This window comes from Mytilus californianus, unplaced genomic scaffold (assembly GCF_021869535.1).
Source record: "Mytilus californianus isolate M0D057914Y unplaced genomic scaffold, xbMytCali1.0.p SCAF_19, whole genome shotgun sequence".
Classification (NCBI taxonomy): domain Eukaryota; kingdom Metazoa; phylum Mollusca; class Bivalvia; order Mytilida; family Mytilidae; genus Mytilus; species Mytilus californianus.
This window is the reverse complement of record NW_026262667.1, coordinates 950,026-975,223: the sequence shown is the minus strand read 5'-3', so window position 1 is coordinate 975,223 and position 25,198 is coordinate 950,026. Positions and strand designations below refer to the sequence as shown.

Here is a 25,198-nt window from a genome sequence, read left to right as displayed (position 1 = left end):
AATAGAATAAAACCACTTATTCTTAGCCCCATTTCTTTCTATTTTATATTCTGCAATATCAAGTTTTCATAGCTATTGTGTCTTAATTTCAAATATAATGACAGTCATTTCATGTATAAACTGTAACTTATCCTGGTTTGTGTTGAAAAAGTTAACATTACATTACCTTTAATTGCATAGAAGAGTGCACTGGTTCGCGGAAGTTAGGTAGTACTAAACAGGTACGTCCGATCTGAGCAACAGTCAGAATATGCCCTCCTATTTCAATTTCATATATTTTTATTTTTATTTTAACGGATCTTTCAACAAGGCTTCTACAGTAATCCCTAGTCATTAAGGTTTCATTTAATACCAAAAATTAACCAAGTAGCTTTCTTACTTACATAGTAACAGTTATGCGTAGGAACTATTTTGCTTAGAACTTTTTTGTATACTAGTATTCCTTTCTGACCAGGCCCGAATTAATGGTTCTATTGCTGAAGTTTTGTTCTCAAAGCTTTACCTTTAGGATGAAGAGTTATATTATTTCAAACATTATTTTCGATTATCTGTAAATATATGTATACGAACGTTTTGCTTTTTTTTTTTTATAAATTTCATCGAAATGAGAACTATCGCGCTTCAAAGTAAATGTAATTCGACAAATAAATTTGAAAAAAAAACAGCATTCAATTCTTTATGACACGTTTAGCCAAAAATGCATAATATCTAATGAATGAAGCAAAGATCATACAAAACTATGGTCATGACCATACGCGTATGGTCCAGATACTCATAGGGTCCAACACACATGGACAAACATGTAGTTTAAACTAACCTTTAAATATATGGATGAGTGAGATTTAGAGCATGACGTATTGTGTAGACACATGTAAGCTAGCGCTCGTTGTCAATCGTTTGATACCGTATAAAACTGTAAAGTGTAATTTATTATTAAATGATATCCTGTTTGAATGAATTCTGCATTTCATGTAAATACTAAATTACTTGGTCATGGGCCGATATGTTACCTTAGTAAACAGACAGTCCGGCATCACTAGGTTTGACTATACTAATTCATACGTATGCTACCGATACAAGTACAATAGAAAAACATCCAGTGATCATTTAAGTCATAGGAAACTTATTTGATATATTCAAATGTATATATTCTGTATTGTAGATAGTTAAAAATTGAAAACAACGTAGTAAATGACGATGGCCATAATAACCCTTCAAGGACTTTTGATCTTAGGAGTGATTATTGTATATGGTGAGTTTACAAACTGTAAAGATATATTGCTTTTTATATTTTTTACCAAATAGAATATATTTTCCCCAAATTTACCTCTGACTAGAGTGCTCCTGATGAAGGTAAATCCAAAAGAGCGCCTCGGACGCATCAAATTCATAAAGTGTTGTTTTCAATATTTTCGATATCTCTTTATGTAAGCCGATGAAAAATCTGTATAGAATTGTCTTTTGCAATAACTGATGCGTCTTATATAGTAAACTATCACATTTTTTTGTTTAATATCTAATGTGTCTTTTTATTAATTTGATAGATCTGTGTGACGTTACCTCCTACAGGTAAAATTGTTTTTTGTTTCCTAAGATATTGGTTTATTTTATTTCGTCTTAAAAAAACGACGGCCCCTAAGACGTTGATATACCAATAATAATTATTATGTCATTACAATATGATGAATGTATTTTTTTCACATTCCAGTCTCTGCCGATGTCATTGTTTGTGAAGATAAATTAGCATACATTAAATGTTCATATCCGTCTAAGATTGAAGTATCAAGCGCAATATATGGACGTACTACAGATAGAAGCATATGCCCTCATCCTGCTATACATACAACTGATTGCAGATCATCGACTTCTGACAATAAAGTAAAATCAATGTGCAATGGTAAAAGAATTTGTCGAGTAAAAGCTGACCATAGACAGTTTGGTGATCCCTGCGGAGGAACATACAAATATTTAGAAGTTAAATATAAATGTGTTTGATTCTGTGTATGAAGAAAAATAGTACATTGAAAAACGAATGTAAAAGAATGTGTGAAAGTTTGTGTTTTTTAATTTCTGGTTTCATTTTACAATACTCAGTAAATTTATTATGCTTGCATATGTCACAAGTAAGTTAGATTTGTATGAACATTGTATGTATCAATAAACTCACCAAAGATACCAGGTTTAAAAATTTGTTCACCAGCTAAAGTAATCTATTCCTGTGGTAGAAAATCCATAGTATTGTAACAAAAACCGAGCGGTCGGGACTTAGTGTAATGCTATAAGAATATGTTTTTGTAATAGCAGTCATAAATAGAGAATAGAAGTGTACATTCAGTAATTCTTTCTTTGGTAGCGTGGAACCCTGGTATTCTGTATACACCCTGGTAAGGTTTGCTCCTCTGGTAAGGTATTGAATCCAATATAAAAAGGTAGATTGGAGTATAGGTTTTTGGTCCGTGATAGCGTGGTTTTGTATGGTAACTCTCCGTATCGATGTTTGTAAGAAAAACAGACTCGTTAAATAAAATGAACTGATATTAACTTTAATATGCATTAAATATTCACAATACATATATATTTTAGATAACTTAAAAGTGTTCAATTATAATAAATAGACATTTTATCGACCTTCTATCATGAATTAAAGAAAATGAATAGCGGAAAAATATACACATAAAGTTTACTAATTGTAATTTAGTAATCGGCAAATGGCATAATTCAATACTAAAAAAAATCGTTTTAAAGTTTCTCTCCCGAAGTTATTCTCTACGTGTAACTTGTAAAGGAATTAACAAACCCACATTATACGGACTTGGTCTCCTCGGACATGGAAATATGTCGTATACCTGGTAACTGGTATCTATACTTAGTCTTAGATGCATGATTTTTTTTATTAGTTGTTAGTGGCTTTGAACTAGCTGTCAGTAAGTGTCTTTTTGTTGTTTGGATGTACACGTCCACTTGTAAATGTAGTATTTGTATTTTTATCCATCTGATGAGTTACGCCTCTTTCAACTGATTTTTAAAGTTCGTGTAATTCAGTGGTTGTCGTTTGTTTATGTGTTACATATTTGTTTTTCGTTCATTTAATGTACATAAATTAGGCCGTTAGTTTTCTCGTTTGAATTTGTTTTACATTGTCATTTCGGGGCCTTTTATAGCTGACTGTGCGGTATGGGCTTTGCTCATTGTTGAAGGCCATACGGTGACCCATAGATGTTAATATCTGTGTCATTTGGTCTCTTGTGAAGAGTTGTCTCATTGGCAATCTTACCACATCTTCTTTTTTATATTATATTACAATCGCATGGAATTAGCGAGTGTTACTTGCCCAGGGTAAAATCGTGCTAAAGACTTATCTGTATTCTCCGCCGTATTTATACTTAGGTAAACCAATTTACCGATTTGGTTTACCATTTACCATTTAGGAAAATACCTAAATTACCAAAACCGGAACTGGTTATTACCCAAAATAGGTAACATGTCATTGTACTTCAATTGAAATAAACAATTCAGAGGTGTTCCGAATGTAAAAACAAAGGTAAGGATAATAAAAAGTTTTAGATTTAACAATGTTTAAACATAGTTATACAAGAAATATATAATAACAAAAGTCATTTATCGGTACAATTAAAACAACGTCATCACACAATTTTAGGGGAAACAAGTTCCATTTCAGGGAACCGAAATTTCGTCACAGTATTTCGAAAAATTCAACAGTTTATGATAATCATGACCATATCAATGATAACTCATGTCGACACAGGAGTTCTGACTTCTGGGCTGGTGATACATGCTGTTCATGATTGGTAACATATTTTTGGCAATCAGCAAAATGAATTAATTATTGTTATCAAAAATTATTACCGGTGATGTTCAATATTATGACTATAGTCAATAGTATTGTATGTCCAGCAAAAAAAAATGTATTCTGTTACAAAATCGAACCGATTTAATGAAAAGATGACTTAGTGAGACGAGGAGCAACTCTATCTGCAATACAAACATTATTTGCATGTAATTAAAGCATTAGTATAGCACACAGTATACTTTGATAATATTAAATAAGATTATTATTGTCTGGGCTATTATTTTAAGGTCCTTTTTGGTCATCTAGCGCTTCAACTATGGTTAATATACATCTTTGGTTTTCAAATATTCGGCTTTGGACGTTCTTGATGATGTTAATCCCAGAAAAGCGCCTCGGATGCTTAAAATTTATATTATTATATTATTTATTAACTTTTGTTTTCTTTTTTACACATGTAACATTGCTATGGTACGTATTGTGCTGCTCATTCTTAATTACTTCTGATTTTTGTTGTACCTTTGATATATTCCGCCCCATTTTGACGCTGAATTACAGCAAAAAAAAAAGCTAAATAAGCATATTGATTATTCAATGTTTTCTTGGATTAGATATACAATATATAACACTTTTTAGAGTAAGATACAGTTTTTTTTTAGAGTAAGATACAGTTTTGAGGGATTGAATGAAAAAAGGTTTAAAAAGGTTTCTGCATATTTTGTTGAATTCTAAAATACAGCCAAAAGTTATAAAAACGAGATTATATAAAAAAGAAGATGTGGTTTGATTGCCAATGAGACAACTCTCCACAAGAGACCAAATGACACAGAAATTAACAACTATAGGTCACCGTACGGCCTTCAACAATGAGCAAAGCCCATACCGCACAGTCAGCTATAAAAGTCCCCGAAATGACAATGTAAAACAATTCAAACGAGAAAACTAACGGCCTAATTTATGTATAAAAAATGAACGAAAAACAAATATGTAACACATAAACAAACGACAACCACTGAATTACAGGCTCCTGACTTGGGACAGGCACATACATACAGAATGTGGCGGGGTTAAACATGTACGAGGGATCCCAACCCTCCCCCTAACCTGGGACAGTGGTGTAACAGTACAACATAAGAACGATTAGATCATTTTATTGTATTGTCGTTTTAATGATGTCACAGAACTACATTGCTCAATAAAGCAAGCCGATATTGCTTTCAGTTCGAAAATAAATATTAATCATAAAGGAGTTTAACTTACAAATTGCAATTGTTTTACATTTTATGTGACCAGTCACAGGAACTTTTATAATGACTGAATGTATTCGATCATTTCGTTTAGCAATCGTACTACAATGTCAATACAGTGAAACGAGATTCTTGTCGAATAACAGTGGTGTGGAATGAACATTTGGCATAGATGTTAACGCAAATAATACTGTCCGAATGTAAACAAAAATCAACCATATTGCAGATTGAACTGAAGTGTTATCTTGTTGAAAAACGAAAACAAAAGTATCCATCTCTATGGGATCTTAGTACTATCTCATGAAGTGTTTCAAATATATCTGATCAGTTAAAAATATAAATTAAATGGGTATCCTCTCTTAGTTTCACTCACATTTTCATAAGTTAAGGGTTAAGAGCATAAAAGTTTAATGACTTTTTTTCCCGAATCAGTTTGAGATCAACTTATCCATGTTGTATGCAAAATTTTAATCTGTGACATTTACTGTTCCTTGACTTTTAACTCTTTTCAACAGACGTTAAAATGTAGCAGGTGCGTTTTTGTGCTCAAAACTTTATATTGATCTTAACCAGTAGGAGTTGCAAAATCGTAATTTTCTTCAAGTCTATCCTTGAAGTCAATTTGTCAATAACCTGTCAACAAGTGGAAATTTCTTAAAATGTTTGCACTGATTATTGTGTAAATACAGTCGTTAATTCTTAGTATGAGAAAAATAGGTTTTAGTGACAGGTTCCATTATTGTATCTAAATTCAAAAAAATATTATTTTCCTACGTCCTTTTTTTTCAACGACTTATTTCATATGATCTTATTTTAATGAGCCAGGGTTTTGACAACGAACGTCTCGTCCTTTTTCTAAAAAAAATCATAGGAAAGTACCAAGACGTAATAGATAAATATTCAGTGTCTACATCACAAATTACACAAGATGGTCTTTAAATATAGATTTTAGGTGCTAAAAGTGTGTATCTTTTAACTTACTTTACAGTTTTCTCATTATTTGTCGTCGTGCTATTATATTTATTTCGGTAGTATGCCTTTTGACGTGACTCGGAATTTATGCATCCCGCTATCGGGTTTTTGACATTGGCCATTTCTGGTGCAGGTTGTGACGGAATAAAAGCTTCACCATAATATTTGTTCCAAAGAACTTTTGTTACATAACAAGAGTTCCATTGGGAACTTTCAACATATAATATTTTAGCCATTGCCATAAGAAAATTTCCTACACATTGGATAAAAATATTATATAATGAAAGTTCCTATTGGAACTTTTGATATATCATAAACGATCTTTGGAACAAATATTATGTTAACACTTTGCAATAGCAACACACATGGGTTCCTACCACACTGTGAGAGAAACAATGACATAGGAATATCAAAATTACAAACAATTTAATTATGAAATTGCAAATATTTATATTTGTGACAAGATATTTCAAGATATACAAAATATTTACTAATCACTTTTTGAATTATAGGGAAATATTCAAAAATGTTTCGACGAACTTATTTCGAATAAGCAAAGAATAGTAATTATGTCAGAAAAGTTTCTGGAATAATAATGATATAAAGGAGATTCGAGGAATATAATTTTTATGTAAATGAAGGTCCTAGAAATATAATTATGTAATAGAAATTCCATGTTGAAATTTCTTAAAATGTTTGCATTGAAAATTGTGTCAATACAGTCGTTAATTCTTGGTATGAGAAAAAAAGTTTTAGTGACTGCAGGTACCATTGGAAATTTAAAAAATTAAATTAGAGTTTATACATATTTTGATAAATTCCTAGGGTATGTACTTTCCCTGTTTTTATTTTCTTAATGATAAGGTCAGCTTGTCAGCTTGACAGCTTGGCAGTTTTGTTTTAATTAAGAGATTAAGGAATAGGTGTTAGATCATAGATAGGAAACAGCATGATGACAGCATGGGTGTAATCAGAGAACATCTGTATATAATATTTTTACTGTGGAAAATTAATTCAAGAAATTTACTTTTCATTTTCTGGAAAGTAGCTATATTAATTTGTGATGTAAATCAAAACTGGACTTTTAACACGTTTTCATGGGACATTTGGAAACTTCTACGTATTGTTGTTGATGTTCGTAACATGGTTATTGATAATTGTACCTGCTTCTAAAGATGCTGTTTATTATTCTATTCATTATCAACTTCGATAATGTGTTTGCTTCTCATTAGCTATTGGACTTCTCATTCGGTATGGGACGGTAATAATCAGGTAAACCGTGCAAGTGCAATGTGACCTGGGAACAGTATATCTAACAGTATATATGTTCCTGATGTGACCCAGAAAATATGAGTCAGTTAAGGAATAATAGTACCGATAAATGATTAATTTTAATAATAATCTTTTATTCGTAAGCAATACAACTTATAGAATATAAATATTACAAATATTCAATAACATCAGTGAAATATATTTACATTTAAACAATTAGTCAAATAATCATAGAAGTAAGTATACCCATATAACAGTACAGCAGAGTATGATAAAATATAACACATATTAAGCATTTATAAATGAATTTAATTACGTGCCTTCTCGGCCAGAAATAAAAACTTCCCTAAATTGTTAAGTTCCTTTACATTATGAACAGATAGCAGTTGTACGAGTTTAAAATTCGAAGGTTTTCTCCAATAATATGGTTTGATAAATTTTTTTCGAAGTTCATTATACTTTTCACATACTAAAATAAAATGATATTCATCTTCAATAACTTGTTTATCACACATATTACAAAGTCTCAGATGTCTCTCAATATTATAAAATCGACCAGTTTCTATATTCAAACAGTGAGCAGATATGCGGTATTTACAAATAAATGGTTTATAAATATAATTTACAGCATGATAGAAGGTGCTAGTCAGAACTCTGAATATTGCTTTTCAAGACTTTACTACCAATAATGATAATATAACCGAAATGCTGGACATTATTCCGTTATTTATAGCAGATAAATTCAAGCTACACCATATATGGTAGTGCGCGATCCCACAATGCATCAGTTAGTACACAAGAGGACCACGTGGCTTCGAATTCCACTTCATCATTAAATGGACAGAAGAAATTTAATTAACTTGGCCTCCATACTTTCATCAACCATGCAGTCTTCCAGTGGAAATGTTATGTTTCATCACCGAACGGAAGATAGTAATCATCAAAAATCTCATAAGAATAAAAATACTTGACAGGACATAAAGCAGCCGATTTTTCTACTTTCACTTCAACCGGAAGTTTACGATGTGACAATGTCAACAATTGGAGGAGTCCCTACAACCTGGAGTAATCATACGAAGGATCAGGATATGCAGCCTTTACTAGAAATACTCTATCAAAGACTGCAGCTGGTATAAAAACCAGGAAGTGTGTGGTGTCCGGAATACAAGGTGATATGCAGCTGAATCACTGCCTTTCTCCCCACTGAGGAAAACATCACGTCAGGTACGAACTTCTTACTCAACCCTTATTATGTCGAGTTTGAAAAAATGAAACTTTAATTGGGGCAATACATAACAAATCTATTCCTAGGCTCACTAGAACTTCATCAAGTAGGGGAGTTTATTCAAGTTTTTGGTATATTATATATAGTAACGTGCTCTTGTCTTCCTCCGATTGAGAAGTAATGTGATTTCTATAGGAGGGATCACGTAGATTTGACCACTTATTACCCAGGTATGGGTTTCTACGAATATCACTACTGTTAATGTGCAGCTCATTTGCCTTTTTACAACATAGCAGCAGAGTTGTCTACTATAAACACTACTTTCTTTTGTATCATTTTTTCGATAATACTTATCCAAACCTGTGTGGTAACACATTTCCCACTCCTGGTTTTGCAACAGTCTTATAAGCACAAGAGTAAGGAATAACTAATCGTGTAAGAGACAGAATATTTCTTTTAGGTTGGGAAATTTGTAATATTTATTAGATATTAGGTATCAGAGGATGCGCAACTAAGAGATGCTGCAATAGTCATGTTTGTTCGATTTGTAAAGGGGAAATCTAAAATATATGTATATACTGACAAAACAACCGAGAACCATATGGGCCCCAGATTATCAGATCTGGCAACGTAAAGACATTTTAAATCTTCATGTCAGTTTCCACTTTAAAATTAACAGTTTATCAGAATATTTGATTGACCATCCGTACTATAGATTTTAAAGAAGTTGAATAGGTGGATTAATATCAGGCTTTCATGCAGAATTGCCACTGGAGTTAAGCAAACAATAATCAATCAATCAATCATGCAGGGTTGAGTGCCTTACCGTCTAGCCCGAGTATTTGTAAAAATCTACCTGAGGAATTCTCATCAAAAACACCTGTCTTTGATCAACCACAGGTGTCTTACACATGTATGTTTTTTAATGCTCACCTATCAGGGTTCTAGCTTCCATAGGTTTCAAGAATTTTTTTTACCTGTCTGGGTTCTGGATATTGCTTGTTTTTCAACTGTCAGGGTTATACCACATTTTCCAGAATTTTTTCCTGTCTGGATTTATCACAGGTTCATATATTATTTCCACCTGTTTAGGTTGGACCAAATGTTTAAGACATGATACTGCTTAAAGTTTTATATCTCAGCAGTAATTGGGACTATTATAGTATAATAGTCCCAGCTGGAATGCTGTTTATTGTTCTCAAGGAATGATAGTAGGTGAAATTGTAACTATAAATTCGCCTGAGGAGTGCTAGACGACTTGTCAGTACAAGTGAACTAAAGGATATTATCTGGCAGATTCAGCGGTGCAGGATTAAACATTCATATATCCAGTGAACATTGGGACGTTAAGCAACCAACAATCAATCAATCAATCCAGTAAACATTGTATCACATTACGTACATTGTACATAGCAAGGCTTGCAGACCTGCTCTATTTATGTAGTCTCAAGAATTTTTACCTTTCTTGGTTCTACCAAATGTTATTGCATTTTTCACCTATCTGGGTTCTACCACATGTTGTTATATGTCTCACGTATCAGGGTTTTACTACAGTATTCAAGTATTTTTAACCTATCTGGGTTCTACCACAGGTTATTTTTGATTAACCTGTGGGTTCTACCACAGGTTATTGTTGTTTCATCTGTGGGTTCTACCACAGGTTTCTAGGCATACTTATAATTCTGGTTTTTCTATGTTTTAAAACATTTATGGCTATGACTAATCAGAATCTTTTTTGGATTTCTCCGATGTGGTGAATTTACGTGCATGACGCATAGTAGTAACATTGCAAGGCAGGACACACTTTTAATTAAAAATATTAATTTAGACATAAATTTTCAAAATTTCACATTACATCTGAATTCCTCCAAACGTGACCCATTTCGAGAAGGTATTAACATTACTATTTTTGAAAATGATATTTTCAACCCAGTTGATTTGATGAGAAGATATATACAAGTACGAAAAACAAATAATGGAGCTAGACCAGATTCCTATTTATTTGTTAGTGATGAGTATAATAACGCTCCTTTGTCTAGAGATACATTATATATCTGCTTCGAGATTGGCTGTTCAGATTAGGGTTAAATGATAGAAAATGTTGTGGTCATTCTTTTCGAATTGGTGCTCCTACATCAGCAGCAGCGGCAGGGGTTGAGGATCATATTATCCAGACATTAGATAGATGGTCATCCGATTGTTATATACGTTACATTCGAACTGACCCAAAAACTGTTTGTAAAGCACAAGCAGAATGTGTCGTTCCTAATTTTTTTATACATGTTTTGTTCTATATCAAAGAAGTTATAAGAACTACATTTTGTTAATTATTTTAGTATTGTATTAATTTCTTTTTTTGTTTGTTTTCATTTTCATACAGGAAATTATATTCAAGTACTTTTTATTTCTAATGGTTTATTGAATTTATATATATGTACATGTATCATTTCTTGGGGGCTTTCACTCATGCTACTCGTTCAATTTGGCCTACTTAATTTAAGGGAAATTATTTTCACCCAATTCATTAATACATCTTATAAATTATTAAGGCTTTGTTTTATTTAAGGGTGATCATTAAGTTAGTTTTTGTACCTGTTGGGATCTACCGTAGGAATTCTCTTTTTTCAAATTTATACCCGTCTGGGCTCTACCAGTCAGGTTCTAATAGTACCTGTTGGGATCTACCGCAGGAATTCTCATTTTTCAAAATTCATACTTGTCTGGGCTCTACCACTCAGGTTCTAAAAGTACCTGTTGGGATCTACCGCAGGAATTCTCATTTTTCAAAATTTATACTTGTCTGGGTTCTACCAGTCAGGTTCTAAAAGTACCTGTTAGGATTTACCGCAGGGATTCTCAGTTTTCAAAATTCATACTTGTCTGGGCTCTACCACTCAGGTTCTAAAAGTAACTGTTGGGATCTACCGCAGGTATTCTCATTTTTCAAATTTATACCTGTCTGGGTTCTACCACTCAGGTTCTAAAAGTACCTGTTGGGATCTACCGCAGGTATTCTCATTTTTCAAATTTATACCTGTCTGGGTTCTACCAGTCAGGTTCTAAAATAAATTTTTCACCTGTCAGGGCTCTATTGCAGGTTCTTAAAATTGCGTAGTTTAGGCAATTTATTTTTTAATTGATTTAAAATTATGTTGAGTAGGTAGTGTTTTTGATTTGGTTATTTTAATTAGTATTATTGAAAGTTTTAATGAGTAGCCCCCTAGAAAGCCAAATGATACATTTATTATTGTTTTCATATGTATACAGTATAATAGATTTAGAATTGATTGTGAATATGATACTAGTATACTGTGTATACAATGGTGTCTTTGTATATTAGTTCGTTAATAAAATTAGAATAGTTATTATAAAATTTTGCGTATGATATCAAGTATCCAGTATGGCAGGATAAGTGTTCCATTCAAGTAGAACATTTCCTTTTCTACTCTTAGTATCTATATTAGTATAGATAAATGTGGTATGATACATGAGACTAGTTATTGTCTATAAGGAGACATCTACTGTTCAATGTGGTATGGTATATGAGACTAGTTATTGTCTATAAGGACACATCTACTGTTCTTTGTGGTATGGGATATGAGACTTGTTAGGTTTTATTAGGAGACTTCTACTGTTTCTATGCGGTATGGTATATGAAACTTGTTAGTGTTCTTTAGAAGACATATACTGTTCTATGTGCTATGGCATATGAGAATTGTTAGCATTTATTAGTAGACATCTACTGTTTCTTGTGGTATGGTATATGAGACTTGTTAGTGTTCTTTAGAAGACATCTACTGTTCTATGTGGTATGGTATATGAGACTTGTCAGGGTTCTAAGGAGACATCTACTGTTCTGACAGTAATATGTATCAATACTGTATCTAAACGCAAACACTTATTATCATTTTCCTACATCCCTATTTTCTTTTTCTACAACTTATTTCATAGATTTTTATTTTCATTAGCCAGGGTTTTGCAAAAGAAGGTCTCGTCCTTTTTCTCAAAAAGATCATCGGAAAGTACCAAGACCTTATAGATAAATATTCAGTGTCAACATTACAAATTATAGAAGATTGTCTTGAAATATAGATTTTAGGTGCTGAAAGTGTGTATCCTTTAACTTTCTTTACATTTCCACCTTTTTTGTCTTCTTTCTATTATATTTCTTTTGATAGTATGCATTTTGACATGACGCGGTATTTATGCATCCCTTTTTGACTTTGGGTGTTCCTGGTGCAGGTGGGTTCTGAGGTGATATTATGACGCAAGAAGTTTTTATATTGTTGTTTCGAATTTGTTTACCCTTGCATTTATATTTTACTTAATTATTTTTTTGTCGAGAAAGTGTATACAATATACTGTATGAACTATCAACTACAAAAACAATTTTGTTGGCTTCTATGTTAGATTTATTTGTTTGTTTGTTTGCATTTTTTAGTCAGTTGTGTTGTATTCCTGTGGTGTATGTTTACACAGTTTTGGCTGCTGGATCCCGATTATTGTCACATTAACCTATTTTGTCTGTTTGGGTTGCTCACCCAATTTTGTCTGTATAATGGAACCATAAACAAAAGTCATAGAAATGGGAGGTTTAGCTAGCTATAAAACAAAGTTCCTGTACCAAGTCAGGAATATGACAGTTGGTTTCCACGCGTTCCGTTAATTAATAACATTTAATGTTGTCAGTTTCCATGGACTTCCCCTTTTTGAATTTATTTTGGATTTCGGTATTTTTGTTATACTTTTTGATTAAACCGAGGGAAAGGCAGTACACACTTTGGTTAAATGAAAACAACAACAAAAAGGGTTAAACTCAATCAACGTCCACGAAATATAAATCAAATTATCAAAGTTAGATGTTTTGTTGCTTTAGTTTGTTTAGAAACAAGTTGATGTGACACTCATGTAGACTAGAAGTAAGACGATGTTTTCATTGCGTTCACACGTGTTTAATATGAAACCCGTGTTATACTCAACCTTCAACTTTATGGCAATTTAAATAAAAACAATCCTTTGAATTAATTTTTGTTCTCACTCAAAATTTTAAATTTATATGTTTAAAAATTTATACAGCAAACCCGCAATCTTATCTTCCTTAATAAGACATATAGGATTTATAATGAAGCAAAACAAACCGACGTGTGAATAAACTTTCGTGCATATTACTTCACCAAATGTTTAAAAGTTTCTCATTATTCTGTTTTGATTTTCCTATATAATTCTAATTCATAAAAGTTGGTTAATATTATTTGAAGTTATAGAGATAGTCCGGATAATTATTAAATCCCTAAAAATAATGAAATAAACATGGAAACTCCAACTTTTTCTAACAAGAAAGGGTCAAACCCTACCGCTTATTTGCAAAATGTTCTTTGAAACAAAATTAATTTAAGGACATAGTCATTTCAATATGAATTAAATTTCAATGAAAAATCATGAGTGTAAAAAAAACATGACCATAAAGATTCATTTTATGGTATTTACCATATACTTATGGTTTACTGTGTGCATACAATCCTCATTTTATGTGATTTTGTCGAATTTAAACGACCTCTTGTGAAGAATGTAATCGTCACTTGCTTTCATGAACGTATGGTTTACATACACGTGACATTTGTATTCTCAAATTTCGGCTCGCAAAAGTGTAAGTTAATGATACTGTAACGAATGTGCAACAGTGTAGAAACGCCATACAATATAGAATTATATATCGTTTTCATTTTACAACGGCTTCTTCGTGTGAATATAAAAAAAATTCTTGCAATTTTAAATTTACAAATATTTATGAAAATGCATATCAGAATTCATAGATTAGATATTAATTTGACTGAAATCAGGAAAAATGTAAAAAATAAACATTTGCACGATAATCTTGTTTGAACCTTTCTTGTTTGTTTCTGGTTGATTTGTTCATGTTTTTGCTTCAATGAATAAATCAGAGTTACTTTAGTACACTCATACCAGAAATTTTGGTTCTGTATAGTTAAGGTAGAAATGAATTATGAAATAAAAATAGTTGCTTCTTTTCAACATGTTTATAGTGATTTCAAGAAAAGCATCCCTTTCGTGACTCTGTTTTATTTATGAAATGGACATAAATAGGAACGATATTGTTTTAAATCTGCACGATATTTAAAATCGTTTCATCAATTATACTGTTTCGTCAATGCAATTTTGAAAATAAATGTTGTTTGCATACAATTATGCGTTACTCTTTCAACGTAACATTCAATCTTTTTGTTGACAAAACAAAAAGTGTGCAATTCCTAGAATCAAACTTTCTTTTAATCTCGCCTTGTTATATCCGACAATAAATTGAAAAAAGTGTTGCATCATAGGTCATATTCTATATAAACCCAAATAAACATTTCTCAAAAATAAAATCGTCATAGCGCTGTTCTGACATGTCACTATAATATAATATGTGTCAATCTTGTTTTGTATACGTTAGCTGGAGTTAACGAAAGGTAACTTTCCTTCTTTTTAAATTCTTTTATCAATTGTTTCTTTTTTTCATTTTATTTTGTTATTAACATAAATAAAGGCAACAGTAGTATACCGCTGTTCAATAGTCATAATTCGATTAAGCAAAATCAAATCCGGATAACAAACTAAAACCGAGGGAAACACATCAACTATAAGAGGAAAACAACGGAATAACAGAAACACTGAACTACAACAAAAGCAAACGCCAACATACGCAGAAACGGACTGTCTGATAACAACTGCCATATTCCTGACTTGGTACAGGACATTTTAAGAAAAAATGGTGGGTTGAACCTGGTTTTATGGCCAGCCAAACCTCCCGCTAATATGGCAATGTTAAAAATACCACTAAAATGACAACACTATGTGACAGGAATACAGTACAAACAAACGTAAGAACACCCAGCAAAGAGAAATACAGAAATAAATAATATAATAGTACATTACAATATGTAAACCGCAGAATAACAATGGACACCTCCCATGAATTTACGACAGCACACCAGGACACCACAAGCGAAATATAAACTGCGCGTCACATGAATGGATGAACGTCACAAAAATTGACTTATTTTTTGTGACGTTTATATTATCACAGGTAAATTTCAAAAAATAAAATAGATTTGTTTTATTTATAGACTCGTACAAGAATATTACATTGGGATTGAGTTTGTAATGGTGTTATTTTTGTATTTTCTAACCATGACAAGAATATTAAGATGGAATACCCCTTATGAAATATTTTGCTGAAATTTTAATTTCTATATTATCTGTAGTAAATTAAGAAAGACACCGAACAGGATAAATTCTTTATTAAGAAATATTTGATATATCGCATGTGAAAGTCCGCGCATGTTTCATTACATGGGCTTAATTTGAAAACTATTTGAAGATTTTATGAATTTGCGTCAAGAAAATATAAATCTTAAAAAAGTCCATGGAATAATACAAGATCTAAACAGTCCATTAATACTAATATGATCAAATAACTTTCGGTCTGAAAGTTTCAGTTCATACGTCACTTTTTGTGGCGTTGAAACATTCGTGTGACGCACAGTTTATAATTCGTTTGTGGTGCCCTGGTGTGCTGTCGTGGATTCATGGAAGGTGTCCGTTGTTATTCTGTGGTTTAAATGTTGTAATGTACTATTATATTATTTATTTATGTGTTTCTCTGTCCTGATTGTTCTTTCGTTTATTTGTACTGTATTCCCGTCACGTAATGTTGTCATTTTAGCGGTATTTTTAACATTGCCGTAAAGGCCGGAGGTTTGGGTAGCCATAAAACCAGGTTCAACCCACCATTTTTTCTTAAAATGTCCTGAACCAAGTCAGGAATATGGCAGTTGTTATCAAATAGTTCGTTTCTATGTATGTTGGCGTTTGTTTTTGTTGCAGTTCAGTGTTTCTGTTGTTCCGTTGTTTTCCTCTTATAGTTGATGTGTTTTCCCCGGTTTTGGTTTGTGTCCCGGATTTGTTTTTGCTTAATCGATTTATGACTATTGAACAGCGGTATACAACTGTTGCCTTTATTTACAATAACCTGAATAGGTGTAAAATGCATGCAGACACAAATCATGATTGACTGCAAGACGAATTACAGCTAATTTCGTTATATGTTTCTAAATATTTATAATAATAGAATAAAACCACTTATGCATAGCCCCATTTTTTCTAAGTTATATTCTGCAATATCAAGCATTCATAGCTATTTTTTCTTAACTTTAAACATAGTGACAGTCATTTCATGTATAAACTATACCTTATCTTGGCTTGTGTTGAAAAAGTTAACATGACATTACCTTCAACTGCATACAAGCACGCACTAGTACGCAGAACTTTGGCAGTAGTATACATGTATTTCCGATCTCAGCAACAGGCAAAATATGCCCTCTTATTCAATTTCTTATATTTTATTTTTATTTAAAGGAATCTTTCAAAAAGGATTCTAAAGTGATCCCAGGTCATTAAGGTCTCATTGTATACCAAAATTAACCAAATAATTTACTTATTTATAAAATAGCAGCTATGCGTAGGAACTAAAATTGAGAATGGAAATGGGGAATGTGTCAAAGAGACAACAACCCGACCATAGAGCAGACAACAGCCGAAGGCCACCAATGGGTCTTCAATGCAGCGAGAAACTCCCGCATCCGGAGGCGTCCTTCAGCTGGCCCCGAAACAAATATGTATACTAGTTCAGTGATAATGGACGTCATACTAAACTCCAAATTATACACAAGAAACTAAAATTAAAAATGATACAAGACTAACAAAGGCCAGAGGCTCCTGACTTGGGACAGGCGCAAAAATGCGGCGGGGTTAAACATGTTTTTTGAGATCGCAACCCTCCCCCTATACCTCTAGCCAATGTAGAAAAAACAAACGTACAACAGTACGCACAGTAAAACTCAGTTTAAGAGTCCGATGTCAGAATAGGAAACAAAAGAAAATAAACAAAATAACAATTATACATAAATAACAACAGACTACTAGCAGTTACTGACATGCCAGCTCCAGACCTCAATTAAACTGATTGAAAGATTATGTCTTCATCATATGAATATCAGGCACAATCCCTCCTGTTAGGGGTTTAGTATTATACCGTCATAAAATATATGAGAAGAACATAACCCGTGTCATGCCAACAACTGGTTTTACAATAAATATGTTTAATTCCGATGCAAAGACCCTATAAGTGAATCAATATTAAAGCCAAAATATGCAATCTTTAATAACCTGACAACAGTATCGTAACTATATCCCTTCTTAATAAGTCTGTTAAAAGGTTTTGTTAGCTTTTGAGGTGAATACTGACATTTTTGTGCTTTGTAAAGAATATTACCATAAAAGATTGGATGTGAAATACCCAAACGTATAAGATGTCTGCATGTTGATTTATATTTACGAATGATGTCCTTATACCGATGATAAAATTTAGTAAATGTTTTGACTAGTTTATGATATCAAAAGCCCTGGTGTAATAATTTTATAAAGTATATAAATTTCTCTCGCTAAAATCTAATACGTTGTTACATACACGAGCGAATTGTACAAGTTGAGATATATAAACACCATAAGATGGTGACAAGGGAACGTCACCATCTAAAAATGGATAATTAACGATAGGAAATAAAAAATCATCTCTTTAATCATAAATTTTTGTATTAAGCTTCCCGTTAATGATATAGATATGAAGATCGAGGAAAGGACAGTGGTCATTGTTAGTATTAGCTTTATTTAAAGTAAGTTCAACAGGATAAATTTCTTTAGTATACATACTGAAGTTGTCATTATTGAGAGCCAATATATCATCCAAATATCTAAAAGTATTGTTAAATTTTTGTATCAGATGCTGTTTCGATGGGTCTTTGCTGATTTTAGTCATAAATTGTAACTCATAACAATACAAAAACAGGTCCGCAATAAGTGGTGCACAGTTAGTCCCCATTGGAATTCCGATAACTTGACGATATACGGAATCTCCAAAGCGAACAAAAATGTTATCAAGTAAAAATTCAAGGGCAGATATAGTATCAAAGCATGTCCAATTGACATAGCTCTTTTGTTTGTTGCTACCAAAAAATGACCTAAAAGAGTTTGGACATATGTATTCGCATTCCGACTTTTTGAATGCCCATTTAATTAAGTGTGTGAATTTTTTCTTAATAAGAATATGAGGCAAAGTGGTATATAGGATAAAAAAATCAAAACTTTGAACAGATTCAAAATCACCAATATATGCATGCAATTTATCAAGTGCTTCCAACGAGTTTTTGACACTCCAAAAGTAGTTAATTCCACTATTTTCAAAGGCCTTATTTGAACAATTTATTATCAGGTTTTTGATTGTACCAAGTGTACTAGTAAGTAGAATAGACAATTAAGTAGTGGAAAAATGACTTGAGGACGAAATAAATCTATATTTGTAAGGTGATTTGTGTAGCTTCGGAAGCCAGTACATAGTTGGGACTTTCATTGTATTTGGTTCTGCTTGTAAAGAAGTAGCTAATAGTTTATGTTTGTTACAGATATCGTTTTCTGAAAATGAAGTCAGTTGGAATGTTGGTGAATTCGTGATTTCCTTTTGCAGAATCTCAATGTAAAATTTACGTCAAACTATAATGATATTATTAGCAGCTTTATCAGCCGGGACAAAAACAAATTCCTTGGCTAGTTCTTTTAGTTTATGTTTGATACGAGAGATAGGATTTTTATGGTTGTTGTTAAGAGTAAAATGTTCTTTAAAATGTTGTATACGTATATCAACTATCTTCATTACTGAATTAAAAAAAGAGTCCAAAGATTTTTTGTCAGCTTTTTCCCGTTTTATCCATTTCAAACAGTAAGCACGAAGTGAGTCGTGGATGATATTACGACACTCATTCCAATTAATAATTGACGGGGGACGATATTTAGGTCCTTTACTGAGGAATGATTTTAACTCTCGGTCGCGAACGATGTAAAGGTCTCCTGTTATAACATGGGAAATGGGGCCATAAGTGTATTCGGAATTACTGCAATTACATGACGGAGGTCTATTTTCACTGATATTTACATCTTTACAGACTTGGCTATAATTAAACACAAATTTTCGGGTAGATTTCTTGTAAATATAACAAATTTGTTTGCTTATAACTGGTATCACTTTCTTGTCTACTAGTAATTTATGACCAGGCCCGAATTAATGGTTCTATGGCTGAAGTTTTGTTCTCAAAGCTTTTCTTTCAGGATGAAAAGTTACATTATTTCGAATATTATTTTTGATTATCTGTAAATATATGTTATAAATATGTTTTTTATAGATGTCTTTGAAATGAAAACTATCGCGGTTCATAGTAAATGAAGTTCGACACATGCTTTCATTTCAATGAATTTTAAAAAAAAGCATTCAATTCTTGATGACACGTTTAGCCAAAAAAATGCATGTCGAATGAATGACGCAAAACTATGGTCATTACCATACGCGTATGGTCCAAGTATTCATAGGGTCCAAAACACACGCACCAACACGTAGAATAATCTGTCCAAGGATAGGGGAGGGTTGAGCGTTCACAAACATGTTTAACCCAGCCACATTCTGTATGTGCCTGTCCCAAGTCAGGAGCCTGTAGTTCAGTGATTGTCTTTGGTTCATGTCTGTCATATTTGGTTTTCGTTAATTGTTTTGTTATAATGCCGTTAGTTTTCTCAATTGAATTGTTTCATATTTATCATGTCGGGGCCTTTCATAGCTGACTATACGGTATCGGTTTTTCTCATTGTTGAAGGTCGTACGGTTGCCTATAATTGCTTACATCCACCTTATTTAAATTTTTGGTGGATAGTTGTCTCATTGGCAATCATACTTCATCCCCTTATTTTTATAAGTTTCAAATATATGAGTGCTGTTTAGAGCGTGGCATATTGTGTAAACATGCGTTGTCTATTGTTTGTTACCGTATTAAATAAAGGCAACAATAGTATACCGATGTTCAAAAGTCACAAATCGACTGAGGGAAAACAAATCCGGGCCACAAACCAAAACCGAGGGAAACACATCAACCACAAGAGGAAAACAAATGAACAACAGTAACACCGAACTGCAACAAACAAACGCCAACCGTAATCCGTAAAGTGTAATTTATAATTAAATAATTTCCTGTTTAAGTGAATTATGTATTTCATGCAAATACTAAATCACTAGGTCCTTGACCGATGTAACTTTAGTAAATAGACAGTCCAGCAGCAGGGGTTTGACCAAGTTATATTAATACATACGTATGCTACCGATGCAAGTTCAATAGAAAAGCATCCAGTGATACATATACAACTTAATAATATATTCTGATGTTTATATTATGCATTCTAGATAGTAAATGACGATGGCAATTATAACCCTTCAAGGATTTTTAATATAAGGAGTGATTATTGTATATGGTAAATATATTGCTTTTTATATTCTTTTCCAAATAGAATATATTTCCCCCAAATTTACCTCTGACTACAGCGTTCATGATGAAGGTAAATACAGAAGAGCGCCTTGGACTTACGTAATGTATAAAGTATTGTTTTCGATTTTTTTGATATCTCTTTATGTAAGCCGATGAAAAATCGGTATAAAATCTTTTGCAATAACCGTGCATCTAAAAGTAAACTATCACATTTTTTTTGTAATATCTAATGTGTCTTTTTCTTAATTAAATAAATCTGTGTGACGTTACCTCCTACAGGTAAAATTCTGTTTTTTGTTTGTTTCCTAAGATCTTATTTCGTCTTAAAAAATTACGGCCTCTAAGACGTTGATGTACCACTAATAATCATTATGTCATTACAATATGAAGAAAGTATTTTTTTATACTTCAGTCTCTGCCGATGTCATTGTTTGTGAAGATAAATTAGCATACATTAAATATTCATATCCGTCTAAGATTAAAGTATCAAGCGCAATATTCGGACGGACCACAGATAGAAGCATATGCCCTCATCCTGCTATACATACAACTGATTGCAGATCATCGACTTCTGACTATAAAGTAAACGCAATGTGCAATGGTAAAAGAATTTGTCGAGTAAAGGCTGACCATAGACAGTTTGGTGATCACTGCAGAGGAACATACACATACTTAGAAGTTAAATATAAATGTGTTTGATTCTGCGTATGAAGAAAAATAATACCATTGAAAAACAAATGTAAAATAATGTGAAATAGTTTGTGATTTTTAATTTCTGGTTTCATTTTACAATATTCTTGCGTATGTCATATGTAAGTTAGATTTGTATGTACATTGTATGTATCAATAAACTCATTAAAGATATCAGGTTTAAAATGTGTTCACCAGACGCGCTTTTTATCTTCTTAACACTCGTCAGTGACGCTCGAATTAAAAAATTAAAAGCCAAAAAATAAGAAGTTGAAGAGCATTGAGGACCCAAAATCCTGAAAGGTTTTGCCAAATACAGCTGAGGTAATCTATTCCTGTGGTAAAAAATCCATACTGTTTCGAAAAATTCAAAGTTTTGTAAACAGTTTATGATAATTATGATCATATCAATGATAGCTCATGTCAACACAGAAGTGCTGACTACCGGGCTGGTGATACATGATGTACATGATTGCTAACAGATTTGTGGCTTTTAGCAAAATGAATCTATTACTGTTATTAAAAAATATAATTGGTGGTGTTCAACATTATGACTGGTACTATATGTGCAGCAAAATTTGTATTCTGTTACAAAAGCGAACCAAATTAATGAAAAAATATCTCAATGGGAATTTAGTACTATCTCATAATTCTTAATGATTTGCATATTAGGGAATACGTTTATATGATTGGTCGAGAGGGCTTCCGGTAGTTGATCTTGAAGTTATTTATTTTTCCATAAAGATTAATGTTTCTAAATTCAAAAACATATTATCATTTTCCTTCATCCTTTTTTTCTTTTTCAACAACTAATTTCATATGATTTTATTTTAATGAGCCAGGTTTTGACAAAGAACGTCTAGTCCTTTTTCTAAAAAAAATCATAGGAAAGTACCAAAAGAGGGACGAAAGATACCAGAGGGACAGTCAAACTCATAGATCGAAAACAAACTGACAACGCCATGGCCAAAAATAAAAAGACAAACAGACAAATAATAGTACAGATGACACAACATAGAAAATCAAAGACTAAGCAACACGAACCCCACCAAAACCGGGGGTGATCTCAGGTGCTCCGGAAGGGTAAGCAGATCCTGCTCCACATGTGGCACCCGTCGTGTTGCTTATGTTATTACAAATCCGGTAAATAGTCTAATTTGGTAGGTCACATTCGTGAAAAGGGAAGGGTATTGTAGTTACGACATAAGGAACATAAAGCAGATCCTGCTCCACATGTACCAAGACGTAATAGTTAAATATTAAGTGTCTACATCACAAATTATACAAGATGGTCTTGAAATATAGATTTTAGGTGCTGAAAGTGTGTATCTTTTAACTTACTTGGTCAGAGGACACAGTTATCGTCCTTTGATTTTCGTTGTCTACAAATATAGTCTCTAGTGTGGACAGTGTATAACTTGCAATTTTTTTTCATACACTTTCCAAATTTATTTCTTTATATTTTATACATGAAATATTAAGTATAGGGATAACATTACATATTAAAAAAATGTGGGTGATGAATTTTTATGTAAAGTAGTGATTTGGTCCAGTTAAAAAAGGTGAAAAATTAGTATGTCTGGAGCTGTCAAACTGAATTATAGACCCCCTTAACATAGAATAGTCCATATTTTGAGTTAGAGCTATAACTTTGATATTATTTGTCCCAAAAGTAGTACACTATACTGTAAAAATCTTTTTGAGATAAAGCAGTTGCGATTTTTTTAATTTGAATTTATTGTCTAAAAAAATGCACTAGGAAATAACTGTGTTCTCGGGCCACGTTACAGTTTTCCCTTTATTTGTCTTCGTGCTATTGTATTTCTTTTGGTAGTATGCCTTTTGTCGTGAGTGGGAATTTATGCATCCCGCTATCGGGTTTTTGTCTTTGGGCGTTCCTGGTGCAGGTTGTGACGGAATATATATATTTGTTCCAAAGAAATCTGTTACATAACAGTAGTTCCATTCGGAACTTTCACCATATAATATTAAATCCATTGCCATAAGAAAATTTCCTACACATTGGATACAAATATTATATAATGAAAGTTCCTATTGGAAATTTTGATATATAATAAAAGTTCTTTGGAACAAATATTATATTAACACTTTGGCACTAGCAACACACATGGATTCCCATCACACTGTGAGAGAAACAATGACATAGGAATATCAAAATTACAAACAATTTAATTATGAAATTGCAAATATTTATATTTGTGACAAGATATTTCAAGATATACAGAATATTTACTAATCACTTTTTCTAATTATAGGGAAATATTCAAAAATACTGTTTCGTATGGCATGGTATTGGTTGCAAAAATTTGATATTTTTCATTTAAATGCAATATTTCTTATTTAATTGGTATATTTCTTCATTTAAATGCAATATTTTTTTATTTGAATGGCATATTTTTTCATTTAAATGCAATATTTTTTATTCAAATGGTATAATTTTTCATTCAAATGGTATAATTTTTCATTCAAATGATATAATTTTTCATTCAAATGGTATAATTTTCATTCAAATGCAATAGTTTTTATTCAGTTGGTATAAAATGTCATTTGAATGCAATATTTTTTATTCAATTGGTATAGTAGTTTTTTTATTTATATGCAATAATTGCATTATGGGAAATTCTTTGACGTCATAAGGTCAAATTTGCAACAACGTTTGTGATTGGTCGGAAATTGTTTGGATTTCTGCCCTTTCTTTCTAAACATAGGTGACCAAGAATTAAAAAACGCGTCAGAATATCGCCCCTCTAACTAAATCTAACGTTCGTGCAAGTCCTGCACTGGCTGTCAAAATCTTGTGGTCATAACTAGTATTTCTATTGCAAAATTTCGATGGTCAAAACGTTCGGTCCACTTTTCAAAAACCGTTTCATTGTATATGGATTTATATGCAAGTATATCGGTTTTTTTAAATAGATTAGACACCGCTGGTTTTCCCGTTTGAATGGTTTTACACTACTAATTTTTTGGGGGCCCTTTATAGCTTGCTGTTCGGTTTGAGCCAAGGCTCCGTGTTGAAGACCGTACGTTGACCTTTAATGGTTTAACTTTACAAATTATAATTTGGATGAAGAGTTGTCTCATAGGCACTCATACCACATCTTCTTATATCTATATACAACGTAAACCAGACGTTTCTCAGACTGTTTTCTTTTTTTTTTAATAAATCCTTTGCCGCGCGTTGTGTACTGATTGATAACTCAGTCTTGGAGAACAAGATTTATTTCAGTACCAGTTGTAATTAGGTTTGAGCATAATACTCTTATGTCGGTGCTTTGTGTTTATTGTCTTAATGTTAGTTTTTTTGTGTGTCTCGTACCGGTCTTTTGAGTTAATTTGCTGATTTGTGCAGGTTGTTATTTTATTGTACTGTTACACCACTGTCCCAGCTTCGGGATGGGTTGCTCACAAACATGTTGTTGTAATGTTACACCGCTGTCCCAGATTAGGGGGAGGATTGGGATCCCGCTAACATGTATAACCCCGCCACATTCTGTATGTATGTGCTTGTCCCAAGTCAGAAGCCTGTAATTCAGTGGTT

The 25,198-nt window shown here is 32.4% G+C and overlaps 1 protein-coding gene across 1 annotated transcript; it reads left to right on the top strand.

Annotated features, from left to right (window-relative positions):
• Positions 1-1,160: 1,160 nt before the first annotated feature.
• On the top strand, positions 1,161-21,645 carry LOC127726970 (L-rhamnose-binding lectin CSL3-like). Its single transcript, XM_052234342.1, has 4 exons — positions 1,161-1,252; positions 1,709-1,989; positions 20,865-20,925; positions 21,359-21,645. Exons 1-4 carry the CDS (start codon positions 1,192-1,194, stop codon positions 21,643-21,645), a joined length of 690 nt encoding a protein of 229 aa, XP_052090302.1. The 5' UTR covers positions 1,161-1,191.
• The last annotated feature ends 3,553 nt before the right edge of the window (positions 21,646-25,198 follow it).